Source organism: Penicillium soppii (assembly GCF_028829465.1).
Source record: "Penicillium soppii strain IBT 18220 chromosome Unknown utg000004l, whole genome shotgun sequence".
Classification (NCBI taxonomy): Eukaryota; Fungi; Ascomycota; class Eurotiomycetes; order Eurotiales; family Aspergillaceae; genus Penicillium; species Penicillium soppii.
The window spans coordinates 142,148-164,614 of record NW_026643234.1 but is presented as its reverse complement, the minus strand read 5'-3'; the positions used below and the strand labels follow the sequence as shown (position 1 = coordinate 164,614).

The 22,467-nt window shown below is 44.9% G+C and overlaps 10 protein-coding genes across 10 annotated transcripts; 6 read left to right on the top strand and 4 right to left on the bottom strand.

Annotated features, from left to right (window-relative positions):
- Positions 1-862: 862 nt before the first annotated feature.
- Positions 863-1,438, top strand: N7529_003486 (uncharacterized protein; the record flags this gene model as incomplete). Its single annotated transcript, XM_057239013.1, has 2 exons — positions 863-1,214; positions 1,278-1,438. 2 exons carry the CDS (start codon positions 863-865, stop codon positions 1,436-1,438), a joined length of 513 nt encoding a protein of 170 aa, XP_057098308.1.
- Positions 1,439-4,031: 2,593 nt separating this feature from the next.
- N7529_003485 (Zinc finger C2H2) lies at positions 4,032-5,455 on the top strand (the record flags this gene model as incomplete). The annotated part of the gene is made up of 3 exons (XM_057239012.1): positions 4,032-4,543; positions 4,598-4,861; positions 4,912-5,455. 3 exons carry the CDS (start codon positions 4,032-4,034, stop codon positions 5,453-5,455), a joined length of 1,320 nt encoding a protein of 439 aa, XP_057098307.1.
- Positions 5,456-5,460: 5 nt separating this feature from the next.
- On the top strand, positions 5,461-6,065 carry N7529_003484 (Zinc finger C2H2; the record flags this gene model as incomplete). The annotated part of the gene is made up of 4 exons (XM_057239011.1): positions 5,461-5,505; positions 5,567-5,624; positions 5,653-5,788; positions 5,834-6,065. The coding sequence occupies 4 exons, from the start codon at positions 5,461-5,463 to the stop codon at positions 6,063-6,065; spliced, it is 471 nt and encodes a 156-aa protein (XP_057098306.1).
- Positions 6,066-6,334: 269 nt separating this feature from the next.
- Positions 6,335-6,862, bottom strand: N7529_003483 (uncharacterized protein; the record flags this gene model as incomplete). Its single annotated transcript, XM_057239010.1, has 1 exon — positions 6,335-6,862. One exon carries the CDS (start codon positions 6,860-6,862, stop codon positions 6,335-6,337), a length of 528 nt encoding a protein of 175 aa, XP_057098305.1.
- Positions 6,863-6,966: 104 nt separating this feature from the next.
- Positions 6,967-8,274, bottom strand: N7529_003482 (uncharacterized protein; the record flags this gene model as incomplete). Its single annotated transcript, XM_057239009.1, has 1 exon — positions 6,967-8,274. One exon carries the CDS (start codon positions 8,272-8,274, stop codon positions 6,967-6,969), a length of 1,308 nt encoding a protein of 435 aa, XP_057098304.1.
- A 363-nt stretch (positions 8,275-8,637) lies between these two features.
- N7529_003481 (uncharacterized protein) lies at positions 8,638-8,790 on the bottom strand (the record flags this gene model as incomplete). The annotated part of the gene is made up of 1 exon (XM_057239008.1): positions 8,638-8,790. The coding sequence occupies one exon, from the start codon at positions 8,788-8,790 to the stop codon at positions 8,638-8,640; it is 153 nt and encodes a 50-aa protein (XP_057098303.1).
- A 5,522-nt stretch (positions 8,791-14,312) lies between these two features.
- On the top strand, positions 14,313-14,621 carry N7529_003480 (uncharacterized protein; the record flags this gene model as incomplete). The annotated part of the gene is made up of 1 exon (XM_057239007.1): positions 14,313-14,621. The coding sequence occupies one exon, from the start codon at positions 14,313-14,315 to the stop codon at positions 14,619-14,621; it is 309 nt and encodes a 102-aa protein (XP_057098302.1).
- Positions 14,622-15,281: 660 nt separating this feature from the next.
- N7529_003479 (ankyrin repeat domain-containing protein) lies at positions 15,282-15,908 on the top strand (the record flags this gene model as incomplete). Its single annotated transcript, XM_057239006.1, has 2 exons — positions 15,282-15,463; positions 15,491-15,908. The coding sequence occupies 2 exons, from the start codon at positions 15,282-15,284 to the stop codon at positions 15,906-15,908; spliced, it is 600 nt and encodes a 199-aa protein (XP_057098301.1).
- A 942-nt stretch (positions 15,909-16,850) lies between these two features.
- Positions 16,851-17,297, bottom strand: N7529_003478 (Glycoside hydrolase family 71; the record flags this gene model as incomplete). Its single annotated transcript, XM_057239005.1, has 1 exon — positions 16,851-17,297. One exon carries the CDS (start codon positions 17,295-17,297, stop codon positions 16,851-16,853), a length of 447 nt encoding a protein of 148 aa, XP_057098300.1.
- A 3,658-nt stretch (positions 17,298-20,955) lies between these two features.
- N7529_003477 (uncharacterized protein) lies at positions 20,956-21,541 on the top strand (the record flags this gene model as incomplete). Its single annotated transcript, XM_057239004.1, has 3 exons — positions 20,956-21,005; positions 21,061-21,444; positions 21,496-21,541. 3 exons carry the CDS (start codon positions 20,956-20,958, stop codon positions 21,539-21,541), a joined length of 480 nt encoding a protein of 159 aa, XP_057098299.1.
- Between the last annotated feature and the right edge of the window lie 926 nt (positions 21,542-22,467).

Here is a 22,467-nt window from a genome sequence, read left to right as displayed (position 1 = left end):
TGTGGGCCAGGGAACTGAGATTGAGGTTGCAAAAATATGCACCCTCTTTCTTTCCCGTAATACTTTCCAAAACCCCTTCGACGGAAAGCAATCGACGGTAAAGCTTTTTCGCGTGTTTACCTGTGCGCCCACTAGCTTGTATAACCTCGAAAAGAGCAAGCATGCCGCGCTATACAGATTCTGTAGCTTGGGCAGTATGCACACTAACACTTGTGAGGTCAGACATTGTGCGTGAAAGAGCTATACGCGGCGAGATCAAAATCAACTTCCTAGATACATTGGCAAAGGCAAGCTCACTGTATCAAAGAGTATATGTTGCTGTTTATGTCTTAAGACATAGTATCAACGTCCAGAAATAGAAGTCGATACTAAGTTGTAGAAAAAGGGGTTATTTAAATAAAATATACACAATCTAATCCGCCAAAAGCATATAGGCCACTTCATGAAAGGTAACTGGCCTTTTTGCTCCTAGGAGCCAGTCCTAAAAATGTAATTTGCCTATTCATGAGCTCGCAAAAGTCCTTTAGAAGCCAAAAGTTCCCAGGAGCTACAGATTCCCCCTAGGATGTTATATATTATCAATTGCTGGATCCACTATTCGTCATTAATATTTTCACTCACCTAACAAGGCTTGATTTCAGATCAACCTCAACCAGGTTCCCGCGTATAAATATCTCGATGATAGAACCTATTTTCTGACCGGCCTATCCCACATAGATTACACGATCTCAGCGTAGAAGTTCAGGTATAGACTTCATCTCCGTGAGAAGACTAATTGCTAATGAGCCGAAAGACCACAGTGCCTTGAGCGCATAAGCCTAGCCAATCAGGCTATCTACATCGTGCCTCAAAGCAAGGCACCATGATCAATCGCGCGCTTTTGGATGATGCGTCCAAGAAAACAGGCTCGGCCTCCAACCCTATCCTAATCGGCATCGGCAACCACGACAACTCTGGCAGGCAGGACACATCAGAACAGAATGATTCTGATAGAGACACTATGCGCTTGAGTACGCCAGAATTCTATGAAATTCTGAGGGATGGAGGCACTACCAGTCCACAAAAGAAATTCGAACTCACGAATTCGCCTCCTGTTGTGACACTATCCAAAGTGTATGGCCAAACGTTCGATTTTACTTGTTCCCCTGAGCCTGAATCAACAGTTTCCGCCCATCGGGAAGAAAAAAGACCTGAACTCACGGGAGCTTCTAAAGGTAAGAACATGGTGTTAATTCGAAGTGGTAGAAGGTTCTTTGAACTAACCGAACTTACCACAGAAGCTTCAAAAAGAAAAGATGAATGTGCTACTTTGACAGTAGAGTCTCGCATAGCATCCCATGGCCAGCCCGGCGTCTCTAGACCCGGCCAAGATGGCGTGTTGGAACTATCGATCAATATTAGGCATATAGCGAATGACAGTCCACCTCCATCCTGTTAACGAGGCTCCGTCAATCGCAAAAGAAAGCTTAAGAGAAAGGCTAATCCCGGAGTCAGGCGATTAAAGCGTCTCATGAGGGAGAAAATTTGAGTGGGTGAGCGGTGTACTGAACAGAACATTTCGAATCCAATTATAACCTCGAACTGTTATGATTTATTTTCGAAGATAAATTCGAAATTCGACGCTTGGATATGATCTTCGCGATCCGTTCCTCAAACCGCTTGCTAGTATACTATCTGCATTTTCCAACCTGATTACGGGACATGGGCCCTTATGGCCAAAGATTGGCGAGTCTCATCAACGCTACTCATGAATGCTTTGATGAACTGTTGAGGCTGGAAAGCGGAAAAGCAATATTTCTGGGATGAAAGCAATGGGGCTGGTAATTGAGTAAGGTCATGGAACAGTTGTGATATCGGTCAATCGCAGGCAAATGAGACCGAGTATGTTGAATTAAGCGTTGAAGTAACTGAATAATCCTTTACTTCAGTTGTTGTTTAACCATATATAATGTCGTGGGGTGCCCCCTTCTTGTTCAACGTCAAAGATGTGGTACTTATTGTCGCTTCTGCGGGAATGTCTGTAACAAGTGGAGAAAGTTGTCAGTCCACCTTGGCAAGCACCTGGAGCAGCTAGCCATGCCTGTCCTCCGATTATCAAAACCTAGTGCCCCGATCCCTGTCGTCCCTCTCAAAAATCTAGTGGGGCGATCGGCAACACCCCTCGCTCCATACTCAACACACGAAACGTCTCTGCAGCCGCAGTATGCGCCTCCAAAGCTAGCAACCCCCTCAACCCGCCTGGCTACTCCATCTCTGGCACCGAAATTTCTATGGAACCAGACTCTATGTCAGAAGAGTCTCTTGATTATCGGTATCTTGGTTTCCAGGGTCTACATCCGGCTTAGGAGCAGGCCCAGACCCGTCCCCTACATCATTTCTCGACATATCCATCGCCCATTCACGCTGTTCTGCGCCTGAGATCCCGGAATTAAGTACTATTCACTCATATCCCGTTCCTCAATCTCGGGTCTTCCCCGCGGACTACTACCAGCCCGTGGAGGCGAATATTCCTTACCCAGTCACTTATTCTTCTGGATAATTCTCGGTCTATTAGCCCTCTTTTGTTTTCCTTGTTTTTTTATCCTTGCTTATTCCCCCCTTTCTCTTTGCATCGGCTTTCATCGTAATAGATGGCGCAATGTTAGAGAGTTATGCGAAACCACTTAGTTAGCTGTGATACAACACATTCTCATTTTGGCCCCATTTTCTGTACTGCGTAGTTTACTTTGCGGGATTTCCGTGTTCTCTCAAGTATAGCATGCTAAATGTGCATGGCATATGAGAGATCAGATTATGTTTTGACTTCACCTTTTCCGTACTAGTGTCCTGAGCTAGGATAACACGGTTCCACGGTTCGTACTACCAACTCGAACTATAAGAAGTCGATTATTTTTCCGTATACTCCTTCTAACATAGTGACTTGAAACTTGAAACTTGAAATTGGAGGACCTTTTATCAAACATGTTTAATTCCGAAATGGGATATATCTCGTATAAAGTGCACATTTCATTTCTTGCACCATGCCGATCATGCCGATCGTCTACTGTCATAGCCACATCCAGAAGTCCTTGCTTCCGTCTCCCATTTGAAATATTATCTTGCATGCCTAGTGCAGGAACAGCTTAGCTGTGTGATTGTGATACGTGTGTGCCTGGTAAGAGCCTGAACCCGGGTGATGAGATCGGGGATCCGGGAGGTGGGGGTGATCTACTTTTGGTGGTTCCTTTTTGTGAGACCATACCGTACAAAATTTGATGACCGTGATCACTAGTTAATATTCGCACAGCACTGCTAATCGTCATAATTATCACATTTTGAATACAGGTCCGTTCGAAATCAGTTTCACCACTTTATTCTCTTCGGTTCTCTCGAATCTTGGCCAGACCCGGCTTTGGTCTAAATATGGCCTAGATCACCTTGAGGTGTCGAATAGGAAAAAGGCTAACAGCAAGCACTAACATAATTAGATAAGGCTTGACGTCACTAAAATAAAGATTAACAAATAATCAAAGAGAACAAAATGGTGAAACTGATTTCGATCCGCCCTGTGCCTTTTATTACAATATAGTGGTAGAATAAAGCATTAAGCATCAACCGTAAAGCATATTTATGGGGGCTGTGCAATCAAGGGATGACATGTTGCATTCGACGCTTACAACGCTTACACGCGAGGGCGAGGGCGAACTTAGTCTCTTGCGTTTTTAGTATATTGTATTCAATTTTTATAATTATACCTCGCATTCTAACCCTTGACTCGCTATCGCGTGGTGAAGTCGGCTCGGGGCGAAGTGGAGCTTGCGTGTCTCTCGCGCGTGGTAATTTTTGTGCGTGCGTAGGTTGTGGCATTTGCATTACGTTGTAAGCTGCTGAATACTTGAGGTTTGTGCGCTCCATTAATTTTGACTTTCTTTACTTTACTCACTATGGAGGTTCGTTAACAAGTGCGTACTAACTTCCCACCAAAGAACCAAATTTAACTCCAACAGCACCCTCAAGACTGAACTGACTCCACTGATGTCCTCCAAGGCATCATGTTTCAAGATAATGATGTCAAATCTTCCTTCGGAAATATGGGTTTGCAACTTGGCTCTCTCGACCCTTCGAACTCATTCTGGTATTCAAATCAATATTATTCATACTCCCGAACAAGCGATCAAGATGCTCGGAATCCGCTGCTGGTCACTGGTGTTTCGACCTCGTCGGTTCCGCATATGAGCATGCCTGTATCCGACCAAGACTGCTGCTACTCTCAACATCACTACAGCGAACCCTCTGAAAATGGCAGCCAATATGTGGACAACTACCACTCTGCCGATTCGGGTTATAGAGGAGCTAGCTGTGCGACGCAGTCGGTCATCACTTCTAGCTATGGTGCCGAGTCAAGCCCATATAAGGATGCGTCGGAGGCCACTTTCGATCCTCACTTCGGCTCCGGGTCCTCGTATACGTCCGAGTTTGTCGGGTCGCCGTCTATGTTTGATACATCTGTGCGGTCTGATCACGCTACTTGCTCGTGGGTTGGCAACTGTCCTTCGGATAAGAGGTACGTTCCTTGGATTCTTTGCTGGAGGTGACTGCAGAAGACTGACATTTGCAGGAAACACGAGGCCCGTCACCGCAAGCTTTTTGTATGCGACGAGCCGAATTGCCCGCGCAACGATGGGTTCGGAACTATCAATGACCTCGCTCGTCATAAGAAGTGTGTCCACAACAAGGAATCGGAGAGCGGTCCCAAGATGATGTACATGTGTTTCGGTACAAACTGCCCGCGTCCAGAAAAGCGATGGCCACGCTTGGATAACTTCAGGAAACATTTGAACCGAATGCATCACGACGAAGATGAAGGCTCACTACTAAATATGTGAGTCCATCATGTGTACTCAGTCCTGGGAAATACTAATCCGCAAGCAGGTCTATGGACTGGTATGAGAAGGTCATCGGTCGATCCGGAAAGAAATTCGACGACCACACCTCGTACGATGAGTCGGTATTTGAAATACCGGAAGACATGGCCACTGTTCACCCAACCATCGAGCTCGAGCCAGAGAATCCCATGTTCCAACAAAGAACCGATATCTTCACATTTGGCAATGTCACACCCACACCCACACCCACACCTCAATACAGCACCTCAGCGCCAGGCTCCGATGCATCTCAATTCCCGGCTTTTGGCTCATTGGGTCTAACAGAGCAGGATGCCTCCACGGACCGTAGCGCAAAGCCAGAAGGGTCCATCACAGATGCAGCCGATAACCTGATCGATACCATAACGAAAATGATGCACAAACGCGGGCGAAAATCTACTCAGAATTTGGATGAGGGCATTGATCTCGAGTCAGATGCTAACCTCTCCCAACCCGAACGCCAAATGCTACAAAAGGTCCTCTCGGTCGCTCTAGAGCGCCTGTCCGACGATGATAAATCTACCCACATCCCAAGGGAAAAGCAAGGCTGATTTCAATGCGACGCATGTCCAAAGCGAACCCGATTGCGCTGCGAAATGAAGTAAGCCATTCATCCACCACCCTCTCATATATCACTCCTAACATATAACAGAAGACATCAGAAACGCCACGAACGTCCTTACGGCTGCACTTGTCCCCACTGCGTAAAGCCCTTTGGTGGTAAAGCCGACTAGAAGCGTCACGAGAGTTCCCAGCATCTCGCCGTCCCCAGCTGGCTCTGCACGGTCCACGAACCGCGCAAAGGAGCAAATTGTGAGCGTCTCTTTTACCGGCCAGAAGTACATAGCAAGCACGTGCGACAACATGGAATACCAGAATATCAAGTTATTGCTTCAGTGACGAACAATTGGCTTGATTTGGCTGGTCAGTCACATTTCTGGTGCGGGTTTTGTAATCGGGTTTCCATTGAGTCATGGTCCTGCGGCTTCGGATGAACGGTTCAATTATATTGATATTGAGCATTTCAAGAAAGGGGAGAGGGGACAGGATTGGTCTTCGCCTTTGCTTGAGATGGATTGCGGGGAATTGGATCGCGAGGCTCAGAGCTTCTTTGCATGGTCTTTGTATAGCGATTTTTTGTTCCTTGCGATTGCAGGTTGATCTTATCATACGGAGCTTTGACGAACATGATATACAGGTTTTCTTTTTTTTTCCCTTGATTTCTTAGTCTCGGTTATTTCCCGAACCTCTTTCTTTAACACGGCATGATCTTTTTGTTCTTTATCAACTTTGCGTAGGATGGGTGTAGGATGAGATGCAAGAGGGGTTCCATTTGTCATATTGTCGGGATGTGTCTAGTTCTATCCCAAAGAGTTCTCCACTATGACCGGACCGCTGATCGTCTGAGAGCGAGCAGTTCCGCGGCTGCCCTAAGTGGTGGCACGGCCACCAGTAGCGAGTATCGGACCGGGGACGGGAATACCCTGGTTCACGTGCTTGCTATTCGAGTGAGAGTGCTGGTAGGGCTGCTTTCTCTTGCGGTAACGGCGGGCAACCCAGAACATACCAGCACCGTAAGCAGCGGCACTGGCCACAACACCAACACCAATTCCAATCGAGCTGGGATTAGTCTTGATACTGCTGGCAGAACCATCGTTGTTGGTGGTGCCACCATCTGAACGACCATCACTACCACCCTCACTATCGCCATCGCTGCCACTGCCAGTTGAGTCACCAACTCCACTGGGGTAGTTACCATAGAACTCGAGGGGAATTGTTGGGTCGACTTTGGACATCAGTGACTGGATTAATTCACTGGCCTGGTTGTAGAGAGCAGAGTTGGGGTTGACCTTGAGAGCTCTTAGCAGATCGACCTTGTCGCGAGGAAAATAAAAGATCGCAAGGGTAGCGTTGTAGCCTGTAGATTGCCAATTGTAATAAGGCTGAAGGGAAAACATGATGGGGCTGTCCTTGGAAGAGAGACTTGGCAAAGCGTTCTCAATAGCCTGGGGGTGTATTTAAAGATTTGAGATGACGATAAGGGGGTTTTGATGACAAATGACTATGGTAGCTGGCTGTCGAAACCAAGCTGAAGTAGGACCGAGTCAGATGGAGCCACGGTAATTTCGTTCGATGGGGTAATAGAACCAGGAAGCGATGTTGCCTTGGGTTTCTTGGTCTGGTCGGAGGTCGATCTCACGGTGGTGGTAAAGGTAGGCACGATAAGAATGGTGGATGGCATCCAGTCGTTGTCGGAGGTTAAAGGAGCTGAAGTTGCGCTTTGGGTAGACTGGGCCTCCTCTGAGCTCTTGGCCGTGCTCACTTCGCTAGTGAAGGTGGAATGAGGAGTGAAAGATGAATGATAGCTGAGGATGAGAACCTCGGGAGTAGTAGTCAACAAGCTAGGGGAGCTAGAGACAGTGCCAGAGCGAATCCCAGCTCTAGATTCGAGAGTAGTGCTAGTTTCAGTGCCAGTACTAGAATCCATGATAGTTCTAGCTTCGGTGTCAGTACTAGATTCCATAGCAGTTCTAGCTTCGGTGTCAGTTCTAGCTTCAGTGCTAGTACTAGACTTGGTGTCAGTTCTAGCTTCAGTACCTGTGCTAGACTTGGTGTCAGTTCTAGCTTCAGTGCCTGTACTAGATCCCATGGTAGTTCTAGCTTCAGTGCCTGTGCTAGATTCCATGATAGTTCTAGCTTCAGTGCCTGTACTAGACTTGGTGTCAGTTCTAGCTTCGGTGCCAGTACTAGATTTGGTGCCAGTACTTGTTTCAGTGCCAGAAGCAGAGGTAAAATCCAAACTGGGTGAGTACGAGATGTGGACGGTTCCAATAGGAGTAGGACTGGTCGAGAGCGAGCTAGTTGTGGAAACGGACACAATGACTAGGATACTAGACTGACTAGAAGTATCAGTAAAGAGGGGAGCAGTGACACTGTTCTCGGTAGAGGAATTGTCGCCCAGACCCAAGTGGTCAGGGTGGTCCAATCCCGCAATTTTCGCAGTGGAGCTTGCCGCATTCAAGCCGCTGATCTTGCTGGAGTCGGTACTGTTGGCACTATCGGCACTAGAGAAACGAGATCTATTAGACGCAATAGAGATGAATCTGCTGGTTGAGCTCTTAAGGAGGATGTTCAGGCTCGATCGTAAACTATCAAAAATGGCGGTGGACAGATTTGTTGACTTAGTCGAAGCATGTGAAGTAGATGCCTTGGTCGGCGGTTCGGTAGCGGAGGCCACAGTCGAGACAGTCGATGATATGGAGCTACTAGTTGAGCCATCAAAGAGGTTTTCCAACCTAGCGGCGAAGTCATGGGGAAGATTTTCGGTTAAGGATGTGGTTGAAGTAGCCAAAACAGCCCTAGTTGACATATTGGGTGATGATTTAACAGTCCATTCTTCCTTTATCATAGTTTCTGCGTTGATAGATGCGGTAGTGGAGTTCTTCCGGGGAATGTTCCTAGTGCTCGAACTCTCCGTCTTTATAGTTATGGCGGTGGTAGGACTCGGCTCACCACTGATGTTTGTACTACTAGTAACAATGTGTGAGATCTTAGGGCTCTTATGGTAGACAGAGATGGTCATAGCAACGATTTCTCGTCCCTTTTGAGTCTGTATGGCGGGCGAGCTCTCCAGTGTCGGAGTAACCGCTGGCTAAGAGGAAGAGTCATGCGTTTGCATCAGATTGTCGAACACCCTATTTGGGAGCAAGCCGGGGTCGGAATGAGTCTTCCTCTAAGTATTGTTGCGAGATGTCCGCTCGACTTCTCGCGGGAAATTCCAGCGCGGTTGGTCCATATGCGCTTGGGAAGCATCCTGAGCTGCTCCAAAATAGAGGTCTCCTACAGCGAGGAAGGCCGCGAGAACGGAAATGGCATTGGGATGCATTTTGAAAAGTGATGTATGTGACTACCCGTAATAAAGGGATATGAAGCCTGCCACAGCTATGTGTATGTACCATTCCTGGAAACGGATTCAAAGACCCCCGCGATATCGTCTGCTGGAAATGGTACAACGAATTACGGCCATTCGCCGCGCGTATGTCGTACTAAGGTAACTATACGGGGAATGTGATATCCAGTAGTAATTATAGCCAAAAAACAGTTAAGAAGAAGAGAGTGATAACAACCGCGCGACTTTGGAGTGGACTAGGTCGATACGGAGAAATAGGTTGTTATAGATAAGACAAATTGTTATGTCAACACTGTGTCACCCAATAGCCAGCATCTTTTGGATACAGACACTTTGTCCGGTTCAAACTCTTACAGTCGTTCACCTGGCATACGACAAAACCAAATGGTTAAAGAATTGGGAAATGACTCGAAGTTAGTCATGCGACTACTCGGAGTTGTTACGCATCGCACTTTAACGCAGGATTTGGTCTTAAGGGAGACAAGGCAGGAACCATCAAGAAAGCCACAGAAGAAAACGAGTTACGCGAACGGGCGTGGTATAGTCGTTCTCGAAATCGATTTGACAGATACACCCTTCGTCACTCTTTTCTGATCCCACCGCCAAGGCCTTAGCGTATATCAATCATTGAGCGGGCCTCATCAAATTGATAGACATCATAAAAGGTACCAAGTATGATACCGTATCTAGGTATATAGATTACGGAACGATTACGAAAACGAAATGAACTTCCGTAGACTTCTATAATAGGGCTCTATAAATCGTGCGGGAGGTTGCCTAGCAACTGGTTCCTAGACTCTTTGCTAGGTGACTTTTGCGATATCCATCAATTTGACGCGGCCAGCTCAATGATTGATCTATGCTAAGTAAGACCTTGGCAGTGGAACCAAAAACAGTGATCAAGAGTATATATGTCAAGCCGATTTCGAGAAGGATTGTATACTGGATACGGTAAATTCTGTTTCTTTCTCATCGGATTCTTGGCGATTTTATGGACTTCGACGTCACGTATTAATTAGCGCCAGACGTGGCTCAATTCTCATATAGCCAGGTTATTTCTCATTTTGTCCTCATTAAACGCTCGTTTCAAAGACCAAAGATCTGAATTGGTACATATAAAAGCAACGCATGCTTAAAAATTCACCTTTCACTTTCTTTTGGTCCTAGACTACATATCCCAAGTTCATTAGGCTTAAACATGAGTCTTTATCTAGCAACTTCTATATATACCAACACTGCCTAGAATGAAAGGAATTGTATCCTGGTCTTACGTGTCTTGTCATGACAGCGATTCTCAACGCCTGAAGATCAAGATCATAGCACATGACCCTGGATCCCTCGTTGTTTGCCGTTGGTCATATTTACTCACTGCTAAGCGGCGCATCAATATCAATACACTATGCGCGAATTGCTTAGAGGAAACCAACCTTGCGTCACCGAATGAAGAGTGGTTGTTTATCCACAAAAAGAGAAATCAGATCATGCTTGAAAGAAGCGTTACTTGGGCGAAGCAGGAATAGGACTTTTAGGTGACTTCTCGTGAAAGTCAACGCATCAATAAGACCTTAAAACACAATGGGAGGTTGCTTATTCATGTCTTTGGTGATGCTAGAATATCCTAGACCTCTTAGTGCTGAGTACCTAGATTGTTCCTTAGCTATGGAGAGTAGCGGAGACAGGACCGGGTTGTATTGGGCGGTAGGGCAATAAGTGCGACCAAAATCTTGGTACCGTAAGAGAACAGCATCGGGCTTTCCTTTTCATGCTTTCCAGCGATTCCGCATGCCCTCCTTCCTGCAAGCAGAAGAACAGAACGTTGAAAGTCTTCTTGATCACAGAACAAATAGCCTTCCTACCTGATACTCTACTTTAGCCCTTCGCGTATAGGGTGGATCGAAATCAGTTTCACTATTCTGTTCTTTTTGATTATTTCTCTAGCTCTAATTTTAGAGGCACTAGGCTTGATATAGATAGTCAATGCTGATCACCAATTTCCTATTTGACTATTCAAGATAATCTGGGCTATATATAGACTAAAGCGGGTCTAGCGAAGATTTAAGAATAAACAAAGAGAATAAAGTGGTGAAACTGATTTCGAGCGGACCTATATCAAAAGCTTTCTTTATCAGTCCTCATCACCAAGTTATGAAAATTCTTTAAATTTTATAGTGATGCTAGATATCACCTCAAACCATTACTTCATAAGTAAACGCCTCTATAGAGCACTAGTGATGAGATATCAGGTCGAAATTTATCCCATTTACTATGTATCAGACTGCGTCACTCGCTTACCGAATACTTTACCTTAGGGTCTGTATCTTATTTTTCTGCCAAGCCAAATTCAAGCATAAAGTGGGTATCTAGTTAGTCAGCATTGTAGGACGGCATAATATAGATGGCATAATACTACGGCCCTCACTTTGACACGACTTGCCTAAGAATCCCACTGCGCTAAAGCCTTGGTGGTGGGTCTAGGGAAGAGTTATAAGTGTGTATCAGTCAAGCCGGTTTCGAAAATGACTGTAGTAAAAGACAGGTTTCTTGTCTATGCCTTCGGCTACTTCGAGTGATCAACCATCGCATTTCCTGGGCACTTTTCTCGGCATCAGATATAGGCAGATTGTCATCGAGGAGGAAATTTTGATCTTGTTGTGGCTGCCTAATTAACATTCGATAAAAATAGCGGGGAACTCAGGGCACTTGAAAAAAATGATTGAATGAGCTAAGGGACAAACAATGGGTAAAATGGATGTTTTCTTACAACCGAACTAGGGATGTACCTATAGAGGGCGATCAATCACCCGGGTAATTGTAGGGGGGTTGGATCTGGTCGAATAATTACTGTATTTGGAATCTCACCACTGTGGCGAGGTTGATAAATTAGGCGTTTATCGGGGAACCCTCATTTAATCTCTGCGCTTCCGTATAAGCTTAGCGATTGGAGGATCACAAACAGTTGTCGAAAATCAAATTAATCAGGATAAGTGAGTTAGCTGTTAGCTCCAATCAACCATACGACTAAATTTAAACAAAGCTATGCCTAGTAATATTTTCCTTCGATCACCTTAGATTTTGTATCATTTGTATATTGAAATACTTGCACTTCGATGCATTCTAAAGGTCAATCGTCCGTATGGAGGCCGGGAGAGTAATAAGAACAAAAAGTTGAACATGCCCGCACACTATTTAAGACCAACATATTATCGGGACTGAGGAGGGGTTAAAGTTCTCCGGTGGTCATTTTCGGCAGTCTAAGCAGCCGGCCAAAAAAGGCAAATTTGCTTAGATTGTCATCTCAAATGTCACGTACTCAAATTATTTTTATTTTCAAGCACCCCCAAGAAATATGCCTGTTATGCCTCAAAGAACCATTGGAACATGTGTCGAACATGCTCACAACTTTTGAACTCTGTTGGAGTTTCTGTATAAAAAGTGTGTCTACCCGCTTAGTAGTTCTTATTAGTCGATCTACTTGAAAAATATTTCGGGCAAACTCATTCTATTAGACTCAAAATGAATATCATCTAAAAGACATTCATTTTATGCGTCCTGATTATCCAAGCAGTCAGTCGGTCAAGCTAGGATACATACAGTTGCTGACATATCGTAGTACGGCGGTCTAACATTTAGCACTAGCCAAACTGGATCGGCTCCTAGAGTAGTAAGTGATAAGATATTTTAGATGCTTGGGCTATTACTAAAATAATCAAGACTATAGATTTCCCTTCCTTTCCCGCTCCCGACCGCTTCTCGAAGGTGTCCATAGAGAAACGCAGTGTAAGTCGTTAAGATATGCTTGCTACCTCTAGCAGGGGATAACCTTATCAGATAGGCGGAGCCAGCTACTAACTGTGAATGGACATATAGGGTTGCATATACCAAAGTTATCAACGAAGACAATCTGGATCACCTTAAAGATATCAAGGATTCAATGTGTGTAGCAAGTCCAAACACTTGCACGAGGGTAGCGTATTTGGATGAATCAGGCATCTTTTTCTGTAATGATGTGGGTTTTCTCTAATCCCAAAAGAGTTGTTTCATCTTGAATCTTTCATACTTACTTAAGGCAGAATTATAAACCTATTATCACCGAGTGCGAGAATCTCATTGACCCTGTGAAGAAGCTGTCAGAGGCCTGCACGTATAGAGATCATTACACACTTGGTGTATTGGATGGGAAGATTAAAAATGGGACATCGGAGGTATCTTACCATCTAAGAATCGCTGCCGAAGGCTTTTAGATTTTGATACTGCCTTCCTTACAAGGTCTTACGGATTGCTATTGCACCTTTTCATATAATTAGTTTAGAAAGTTAGCCTATAGCAGACTCCTAAGTAAGAGTTTTATTTAGTCGAATTAGAAGTACTAGTCTTCCTCTGGCCGGGGCTTTGGCGAAACTTATCCTTGCGATTTCAAGCTGATTCTGCCACAAATATCATTGGATTCGGCCACAGCTTCCTGTTCGATATAAACTGCTACTATCGATACAATACTTAGCGTACTCATCCAATGCAAAAGTCGCTTCACTTGATATTAGGGATGCCAGGATCCTACCATATCATCTTTTCGTTACCTTCATTTTCACTCTTCAGGGACTTAGTAGAATTCCAAAAGCGCGCCTTATTGCTAATTGGCAGTCAGTCAACAGTCCTGGACCTCTTTGATCAAACTGCAATCTGCCTATGCAATACTTTTTAACGACCTTCTACAGTTCCACGCCCTCGGCGTTCTCGGTTCACAAAGTATACTATTTCGCTGTACAGAAGCGTTTTTAACCTAAGTGTCGCTTGATATGCTTTTGCATTTTTTCCTCTGACTATCTTTCTACGTAAATTTTATCAATTTGAGCCATGTTAACAAGGCAGGTTAAAAATGTGTACCACATCACTTTGGCAGCTCTAACGAAAGAAGATAGTCTGCTAGTATCGTACGAACAGAGGTGACGGGCTGATAGCAGCCGGATGCTAAACTAAGGGTGGTGAACTAAGGAAGATCAGTTGTTCCAATTCATCAATCAATATAATACATACACTAGGTGGAATACAAAGTATTCCAAAGTATAGGTATCCCTTTTCGTCTAAGAATAGTCAGACAACTGAACTAGTATCTCAGCACTGTATGGTAGGCTAAGCAAATGCGAACGGGGTTTTAGGAGAGTTTATTTATACATTTCAACGTTTTCTTGGCATAGAATACGAGAGTTTTCTATTAATTGTAAGTGTTGTTTAATTATGAGAATAATTACGACTGAGACTTTTTTAACATTTCAATAACAGTACTTGATAAGGGCAATAGGCGACGAAGTTATGCAAATGCTCTTCTTAGAAAAGGAAGAAGGCATCCGCTAAAGCCTTCACGGCTATTTATTCTTTTTTCAATCGGCCATCACTCATAACACATAGCCAACAGCGCTTAGCCTATTTGGCTTAGACAATTCGGAAAATTCATTGACTCATTCTTATGAGTGACAGCCCAGCCATTTTCCTAGCCTCTTGCCATGTGTCTTCTCTTTTTGCCACCGGAAATTACGTTGCTCGTCGCAAGTCATTTGGCTTCGCTAAAAGATATTCTCGGTCTCCTACGAGCCAGCCGAAAGCTTTACAATATCCTTATCGATGAACTATATCAAAGAAATGTTCGCTCAGATGGTGGATCAGCACTTTTGTGGTATACAAGTCGTGGGGACGAAGCTGGAGTTCGGAATATGCTGCGAGCGGGGGCCGATGTTAATCTTCGACCGCCAAATCGGACACAGTCGACGGCCCTCCTGCAAGCGGTTGCCACCAAGCATACCCGCGTTATGTAGATACTTTTAGAGAATGGAGCTTTGCCAGATGCGGCCGATGCCCGGTCCAGGAGGCCCTTGGCTTTGGCGACAGATGGGCGTAGCGACACGATTATCATCAAGTTGCTTCTAGAGTATGGTGCTATGGCCAATTCAGTTGTATTTGACAAACACGCCCCACTACTGAGGGCCGTAAGATCAAGCCAAGAGTCCAAAGTGGCGTTATTGCTAAAGCATGGTGGTGACGCACACATCGTGGAACGGCGAATCGGGATAAACCTGCTACACATCGCGGCTTCAAAGAACGCCTCTCGCGGAATCATGAAAATGCTGATAGATAATGGTATCTTAATAGACTCTTAAGACAGCCAGGGGAGAACACCGCTTCAAGTAGCAGTTGCTTATTCAAGCACACGTGCTATGTCTCTGCTACTACGTCTTGGTACCAATCCGAATTTCAAGAATGAGAACCAGTATTAGAAAGGATGGACAGCTCTTTTCTACGCTGCAACAAAATCTAGCAATTCCAGAAGTGACAACAAAACCATCATTCGAACACTTTTCAAGCATGGAGCTGATCTCGATTCTAAGAATCACGCTCAGGAGACACCTCTACTTCATGCGATCTCTCAGGGAGCCATCAAGCAAGCGCAAGCCCTCCTCGATTGTGGTGCTAGTATCATGGCGAGAGACGCGAATGGAGAAACTGTCCTCCACTTGGCTGCTACGTCGCCAAGCTGGTGTCCTAATATGATGAGTCGGCTTGTCGAAAACGGAGCTGATGTGAACTATGCTGGCGGCAAGCAGGGAGAAACTCCAATCTTCCATGCTATAGGCCAATCCTATAGCCAAAAAAGGATAGAGTGTGTCTAAATGCTCATCTCGCTTAGAGCTGATATTCACTTCCGAAACATTAATGGGTTGACACCTCTTTCCCTTGCTGCGCAAATGGGGTCTATGGAATTAACAAAACTGTTACTTGAACGTGGAGTTTCTGCCAATTCGAGAGACCTGCACGGCAAATGCCCCCTTCACTATGCTGCGGAAGCAAATTTCGAGGAAATTCACAAGGTCGTCGCTCTTCTCATTCACAACGGAGCTAATATGAACTCTCGGGATAACTTCGGATACACACCATTGCATAGCATTGTCGCTAAGTCAGGGGCGTGGGAAGCAGCTGCAGAGTTGTTAAAGGCCGGAGCTGACCGATACGCCATGTCTAATGATGGCAAGTTCCCTCATGATATGGTTCCTGATGGCCTATGGGCGGAAACAAAACGTTCCTTGATCCGGTTTTACATGCCGTGACTGATGTTGCCACCCTTAATCGGTTGCCTTTATAGCAGGCCAAATCATCTCTTTTATAATTACTACAGGCAATTCGAAAATCCTATTCAAGATTTAGATTCCGAGGACCTTATATCTCTACTAGGTCATATCACTATCTGAGTTCTTCATAGTATGTGCCGCGATTTATATCGGGCGCTATTCTTCACTTAAATTATATCATTTCCGCAAGTCTACCTAGCGCTTCTCCTATACATGGCAAGTCCTACTACTTAGTTGCGTTGATCGTAAGTTAGTAAGAAGAGCTTGAATACAAGAAAGTTATGTAAAAATCCTACTTTCGGGTATAAGTATGAAACACGTCATAGCAGCAAAGGTCCAGCAATCACTGCTGTGTATGATGATGCTGGTGCAGATGAGATACAAAGCTGCACTATCGGATTTAATTCTCGGGGTACCTATATCAACTAAGAGCTCATGCTTTATATATATTCCCACTTGGTCCCTCTAATTCATCGATTAATCCTAACTATAAAAATTATAGATTACTTTTGGCGTGATGATCCAATCGCTATTAGATTATCACATTTTGTATACATTGATTGAGTTTGTAACCGATAATGGAAAAGACTTGTTCTCAATTTCACTAATGCGGTGCAGCAATATCAAAATAGGAACCACGGGCTCTAGGCAATTGTTTTTGCTACTTTCCCGATAGAAGGTATACCAAAAGCTGGTCGCTTGACGCGTGATCTTTGGAACTGAGAATGTGCTAGCATTATGTGGCTAAATCCTTTAGGCGTTAGAAACAGCACATTACTACATACATTGCTTCCTTCACAAACATCTGAAATCCCGTTCAATGAACAGTTAGCCTCTCCCACTCAAAATCGCGCTTGCATCTAGTGTACCAGTCGGACACGGAATTTGCAATCCATGCGACAAATGTGTCAATCTAGCCGGCTACAGCCGGTCAACAGAAGCATCCGCCGGCAGAGTTCCCATATAAGCATTGAAGTTATAGATGCCATAGGGGCACGTTTTGGTAATTTCCCTCAAACTAGTCCCACATAGAGAATCAACCGTCTCTCCATCACGCACAACCTTGAAGCTCTGGGTACCCACGCCCATCGGCATAGAGTACGACCATACTCCGGCATCTGCCTTATAAGTCTCAGCATTACAGCCGGACTGCACATGTAGGGTTACGGGCATTTTCAGCATCGTGACAATGAATACCTCGTCGGTCATGTCATCGGCTCTATCAGGTCGGCCACAAACAAAGCTACCACTGCCGCTATTAGAGTAGCCTTGTATTGTTGTGTCGGTCGCGTCGCAGTCGACATCTTTGGGCGTCGGTCGGTACCAGTAGACAAGCTTTTCCTCGTCAAGGAAATTGATTAGCAGCATTAAGCCAGCTTTATAGGCAGCTATGAAAGGCTTGGCTATATCGAGCCAGCCGTTATGTGGCCTGGTTATTAGTTATTCATCGTCCCCGCTTAGATTTCTTGGGAGTCTTCTGCTTATATGCCCATAACCCATTTGGAGGCCCCGTCATCGGTATGCGGCGATAACAGCGGACCAATGTAGTGTGATTCACCGTAGTCATTCCAGGTAATAAGCTCCACGAAGCGGGGGCTGATCTCTAGGATCTCTCTCCATCGGTTATACCAGAGGAGGCCAGAGGGTAACATAAAGTTTTTGGTATAAGAGACTTCGCCGCCGAAATGGGTCGAGAACCAAGGTGAGATCGCTAATCTTGGATCAGAATAAGTGAAAGGAGATTGTTCGAACCACTCACGCGCAATATAGGGCTTCCCCCTTAGAGATGCCTCGTAAATTTTGTCGCCATCCCCAACAGCGAGCCGCCTGCTAGGAGTTAGGGGTTTGTTGCTTCTATGATTGTCCTAAGCGACCCAATTCAGAGCAGCCTAAAGATTACCGAAATCCCCCCGACCAGGGTGAAAATTCGGTGCAAAATAAATATCGCGACCGGCAGCCGATCTGACCGCGTCAATGTTAACACCATCGCCGGCGAAAGAGGACACGAAGGGCTTTCTATCGACCTTGAGCTAGGCGGGAAGATTGGCATACTATGCGATCTTTGCACTAACTGCACCACCCTGGCTGGTCTGCCACCAGTTGAAATCAAAAGAGAGGAAAACTTTCATGCCGTTCGTAGTGGTAGATTTATAAGCAAAATCCAACTGCTTGTCTGTGTAAGAATCAGTGCCAATGTTTAGAGCGAAAGCGTCGATGCCTACATATTTTACTCGCTTCATATTATCGTTATAGTCGCTAGCGCTTTAGCGGTTGCTAACAATGCCAACCTGAAGAGCGTCAGTACGATATTCACAACCTCAGACGAGATTATGGATTGTTATGCCATGAAATGACAGAAAACCAGTCTGTTTCTATGGTTTTCATCCGAAATAGCTATGGTGGGGAACGAGGAAGCTCCAATAAAGGATATGAGGCCAATCAAGGCTATAATAGGTCCGAAGAACATGAGTTCGGAAATGATGCTTGGGATAATAGAAAACCAGATCCAAAGCTCGTAGTAAAAAAGGCGAAGACACTGTGAGACGAGGCTATTGATATACTTTATTTAAATTCGGTCAAAAAAACGCGTTGCCTGCATTTAGGTTCATTGCTTTGTTCGAATTTTTAATAAACATTCCCTGAAATTGTAACGAGGGGTTTTCTCCTCGCCTAGGGGAAACTCAATTACGAGGGAACTCTTAGTATTACGCATTTCATCGGTTCTATCGTTGCAAGGAAAATCTCGCCATTGGCATAATTAGAAGCTTTCAGCTCAACCGCACGCTAGAAACCAAGAACAGCTGGTCTTCTCTGTGACTAATAACTACACCACCTCGTATCTGGACAAAGATCAATTGGCATACAATAGCTCGTCCTGCACTAATTTCTGGCAAAGCTACTACGTTATGAATGGACGGACTGTTTGTCGCCATATACTGCCACTCACATTTTATCGCCTGCAGAACGACCCTGGTCTATCGATAATACAGAAGCGGGCAGCCGAAGACCATACGTGCAAATTTGGTAAAGAGAGGCTAGGATAGGGGATAGATTGACTACTTGGTCAAAAATGAATGAGAAGCCCTACTTGTACGCAAGTTCATACTTAGTAATATATTCGCTTGTTTGGATCACAAAGATTAACAGAAATTTTGTTTGGAGATGATCACTTGAAATCTTATACTGTAGAATTCTAGTATCTCCTATGATCTCCCACAATATTTTTCACACAAACGAATATAGATCAAGCGGCGAAACAAGTACCATTGGTCACATGTATGAGCTGAACATCGTCCTTACATTTAGATAATTAGGAGCTTCTTGGTTGCGAGGTCGGATAGACAACCGAACATAAAATTTCTTCACATCAAGGGTCGCAATAACGTCCTAAACTATCTCACGGACTCTTGATAGGCTTCCTAGCATTGATTCTATTCGCGGGAGGAAAAATGGGTATACCGCCACCATTTCATCAACCTCATTGTCCAAAATGCAGAGCTTGATGTCTACCTAGTCCGGTTTCTCTAGGAAAGCTGACAAGTAGAGGAAGACATCCTCAGTATAGGTAGACGGTGACATTAGATCTGGACCTCTCCATTCCTAGAAGCATATGTTGTCACCGCTGGAGTATAAATAGCACACAATCCTCGGGTAGCAGTCGATTGTTTCTCTGGTGGACAATAGAAAGCGAGATGGATGATTGAGACAAGGACAGTTATGGCCAGTGGAAAGGACAGGCGGTGGTGCAAGGATATCTAGGGACCCTATGAATGATGTTTCGGCATCCAAAACTGCATGGTAATCTAGAAGAATACATATAGTGAGATTTAGGGGCCCTTAACGTATCTTAAAAGCCGCACCTACCCTTTTTCAAAGGTTGATCCATCTTTCCAGTAGCGGCATCTGTTCTTGGTGTTGGTAACTATAGCAAGGGGGCGTACAGGCTTGATCTGTTCGACGCCTCTTCTAGTCCTAATCTATAAACCTTCAATGAACGTGCAAAAAAACCTTACTATCGAATTAGGTGTGGACGAATTACCGTTCCAGCATTATCGCCCTATGGCTGGTTTGAACAGTCCCATTAGAATATATCGTGTATGTCTACGCGCACAAAACCACAGAATGAGTTAAAATTATGTCGCAATCCCTTTATTACACATGAAAGAAATTAGTTTCCGAGAAGTGGATGTCATGCTCCGGAGAACAGCTCCCTATCTCTGGGACAAGATTTCTAGGTAGCACATTACATTTTCTTCTTAAGACCCCTAAACGGTTAAAACACCCACCTTCTACCAGCCACTACCTACCCCGGGAAAGCTCTATTAAGCTACAAGCGGGCATGGCATGTTGTGTATATGATTGCCCTATTGTCTTGGGATTGCATTATTCTCTCATAACCAGTTTCTTCGGCATCTAGAATATAGTACAGCTGGTTTGATATCTAAAAGTAACAAAGCGAAGGCCCGTCTACTCTGTCATAAATTCCGAGCATTTTGAACGTAGCGTACCCCAGCCTATGTGTGCTTTTGTTACATAAAACACCGAACCATTGCCATTGCTGGTTGGGTAATTCCATTGCCGAGTTTCAAATGACCAAAAGAAAATCTCGAAGATCCACTCTACTTCAGTAGTTCATTTTCAGTTCAAATTGCATTTCCTATCTGTCACCTAATCCTTTGGTATTCCGCAATCCACGTTTTTCTTGTGAAAAATTGAATCTTAACGTATCTTTTGCTTATCTAGATGGTCCGCTCCCTAATGTCTTTTAGCAGCCATCAAATCGGCATTGACATTTATTATTAGTTCAAAGGGACTACAAGCCTCTACTATCCAAAATATTCATTTTCGATACGTTATGACTTATACCAATATTCACCAGCACAATGGCAGCAAATGTGGGGGAGAGAATCCGCCCAGATCTGCAAGCCTGAAAATCGAAGTTGGACACGGGGATAAAGACGCCCTAGATGATCAAGGCAATTGGAAATGGGAAACCGATCCAAACAATCCTTACAACTAGCCAACAATGTGGAAGGTTCAACAGGTGATGATGATTGCGTCGGCGGCGTTCACGACGTGGGCAAAACTTCCTCTTTGATATATTGTTCATTCCAACTAACCAAGTATCTAGCTCGCTTGGCGTATCTATTGTGTCGCCAGCTCATTCGCAGTTTATGAAAGAGTTTGAAGTCGGTAGTACGGTCGCAATTCTTCCTTTGTCGCTTTACGTGTTCGCCCTAGCGCTAGGTCCAGTTGTAGGAGGGCCGCTGTCTGAGACAATTGGAAGATACCCCGTTTATATCGGCTCTACACTACTTAGAAGTATATTCACCCTAGGCGTTGGACTCAGTTACACATTTACAGCAGTCTGTGTCTTACGTTTTCTCGCTGGTCTTTACTTCGCACCTCCTTTGGCTATCGCTGCAGGAACCATCAACGAAACGTTCAAGCCCGCATCTCGGGCTATCCCATCAACTATCTTCATCCTGACTCCTTTCCTCGATCCCGGTCTTGGGTAAATTCCATACCCCCGTATCGCGATACTGACACTCACTGACGTGTTCAGGCCTGTCATTAGGAGCTTCTTGGTCAATCGTAAGGGCTGGCGCTAGACTCAGTGGACGATGCTGCTTTTTGCCACGTGTAACATCGTCACTACTTTCATCGCTCGAGAGACATTTCATCCTGTGATCAAGAGTCGTCGCTCCAATAGCGTAGGCTTATCCTCTCCACTATCCTCACATTCCTCAAAGTTACCAAGTTTCGTGACTGTCGCTCTTCTCCGTCTAGCTCAGATGATTCTCACTAAGCCTATTGTTGCATTGATCTGCCTTTATGTGGCATGCGAATTTGCAACACTCTTTTCGTTCTTCGCAGCCTTTCCCCTTGTCTTTCAGGGTATTTACGGATTCGGAATCGAGGCTTCCGGTCTTGTGTTTCTGGCCATAGTGGCCGGATGCTTATTTGGTGCTATTACTGTGCTGTTATGCGACATATTCTTTTACCGCCGAAAAGCGGCAAGCTATCAGGAATAACAAGTACCACCCGAGCTTCGCCTTTACCCATAATTAATTGGTAGTATTAGGCTACCTATCAGCCTCTTTTGGTTTGGCTGGACCTCCCGAGCAGATATTTCATGGGCTAGTCCTGTGGTTGCCATCGCGCTATTCGCCTAGGGAAATATTTGCGTCTTCGTTAGTACAGCCCAGTATATCGTCGACACTTACCATGGCTCGACGGTGGCAAGCGCGATGAGTGCAAACAGTCTGGCTCGGTATAGGCTCGCAGCTACATTCCCTCTCTTTACAGTCCAGAGTGAGTACTCTTAATAGTCTCTTTGTATGATAACAATTACTGACTCCCAGTATAGTGTATACAAAGCTTGGGATTACATGGGCTTCGAGCGTACTCGGATTTATCGCTATTTTACTATTGCCTATTCCTTAGGTTTTCTTTATTAGAGGTAAACGTTTGAGAGCGCTGAGCAGATTTGACATGGCGGAAGTGCAAAGTTTTTAGTTGTCGGTCTTTGGAGAGC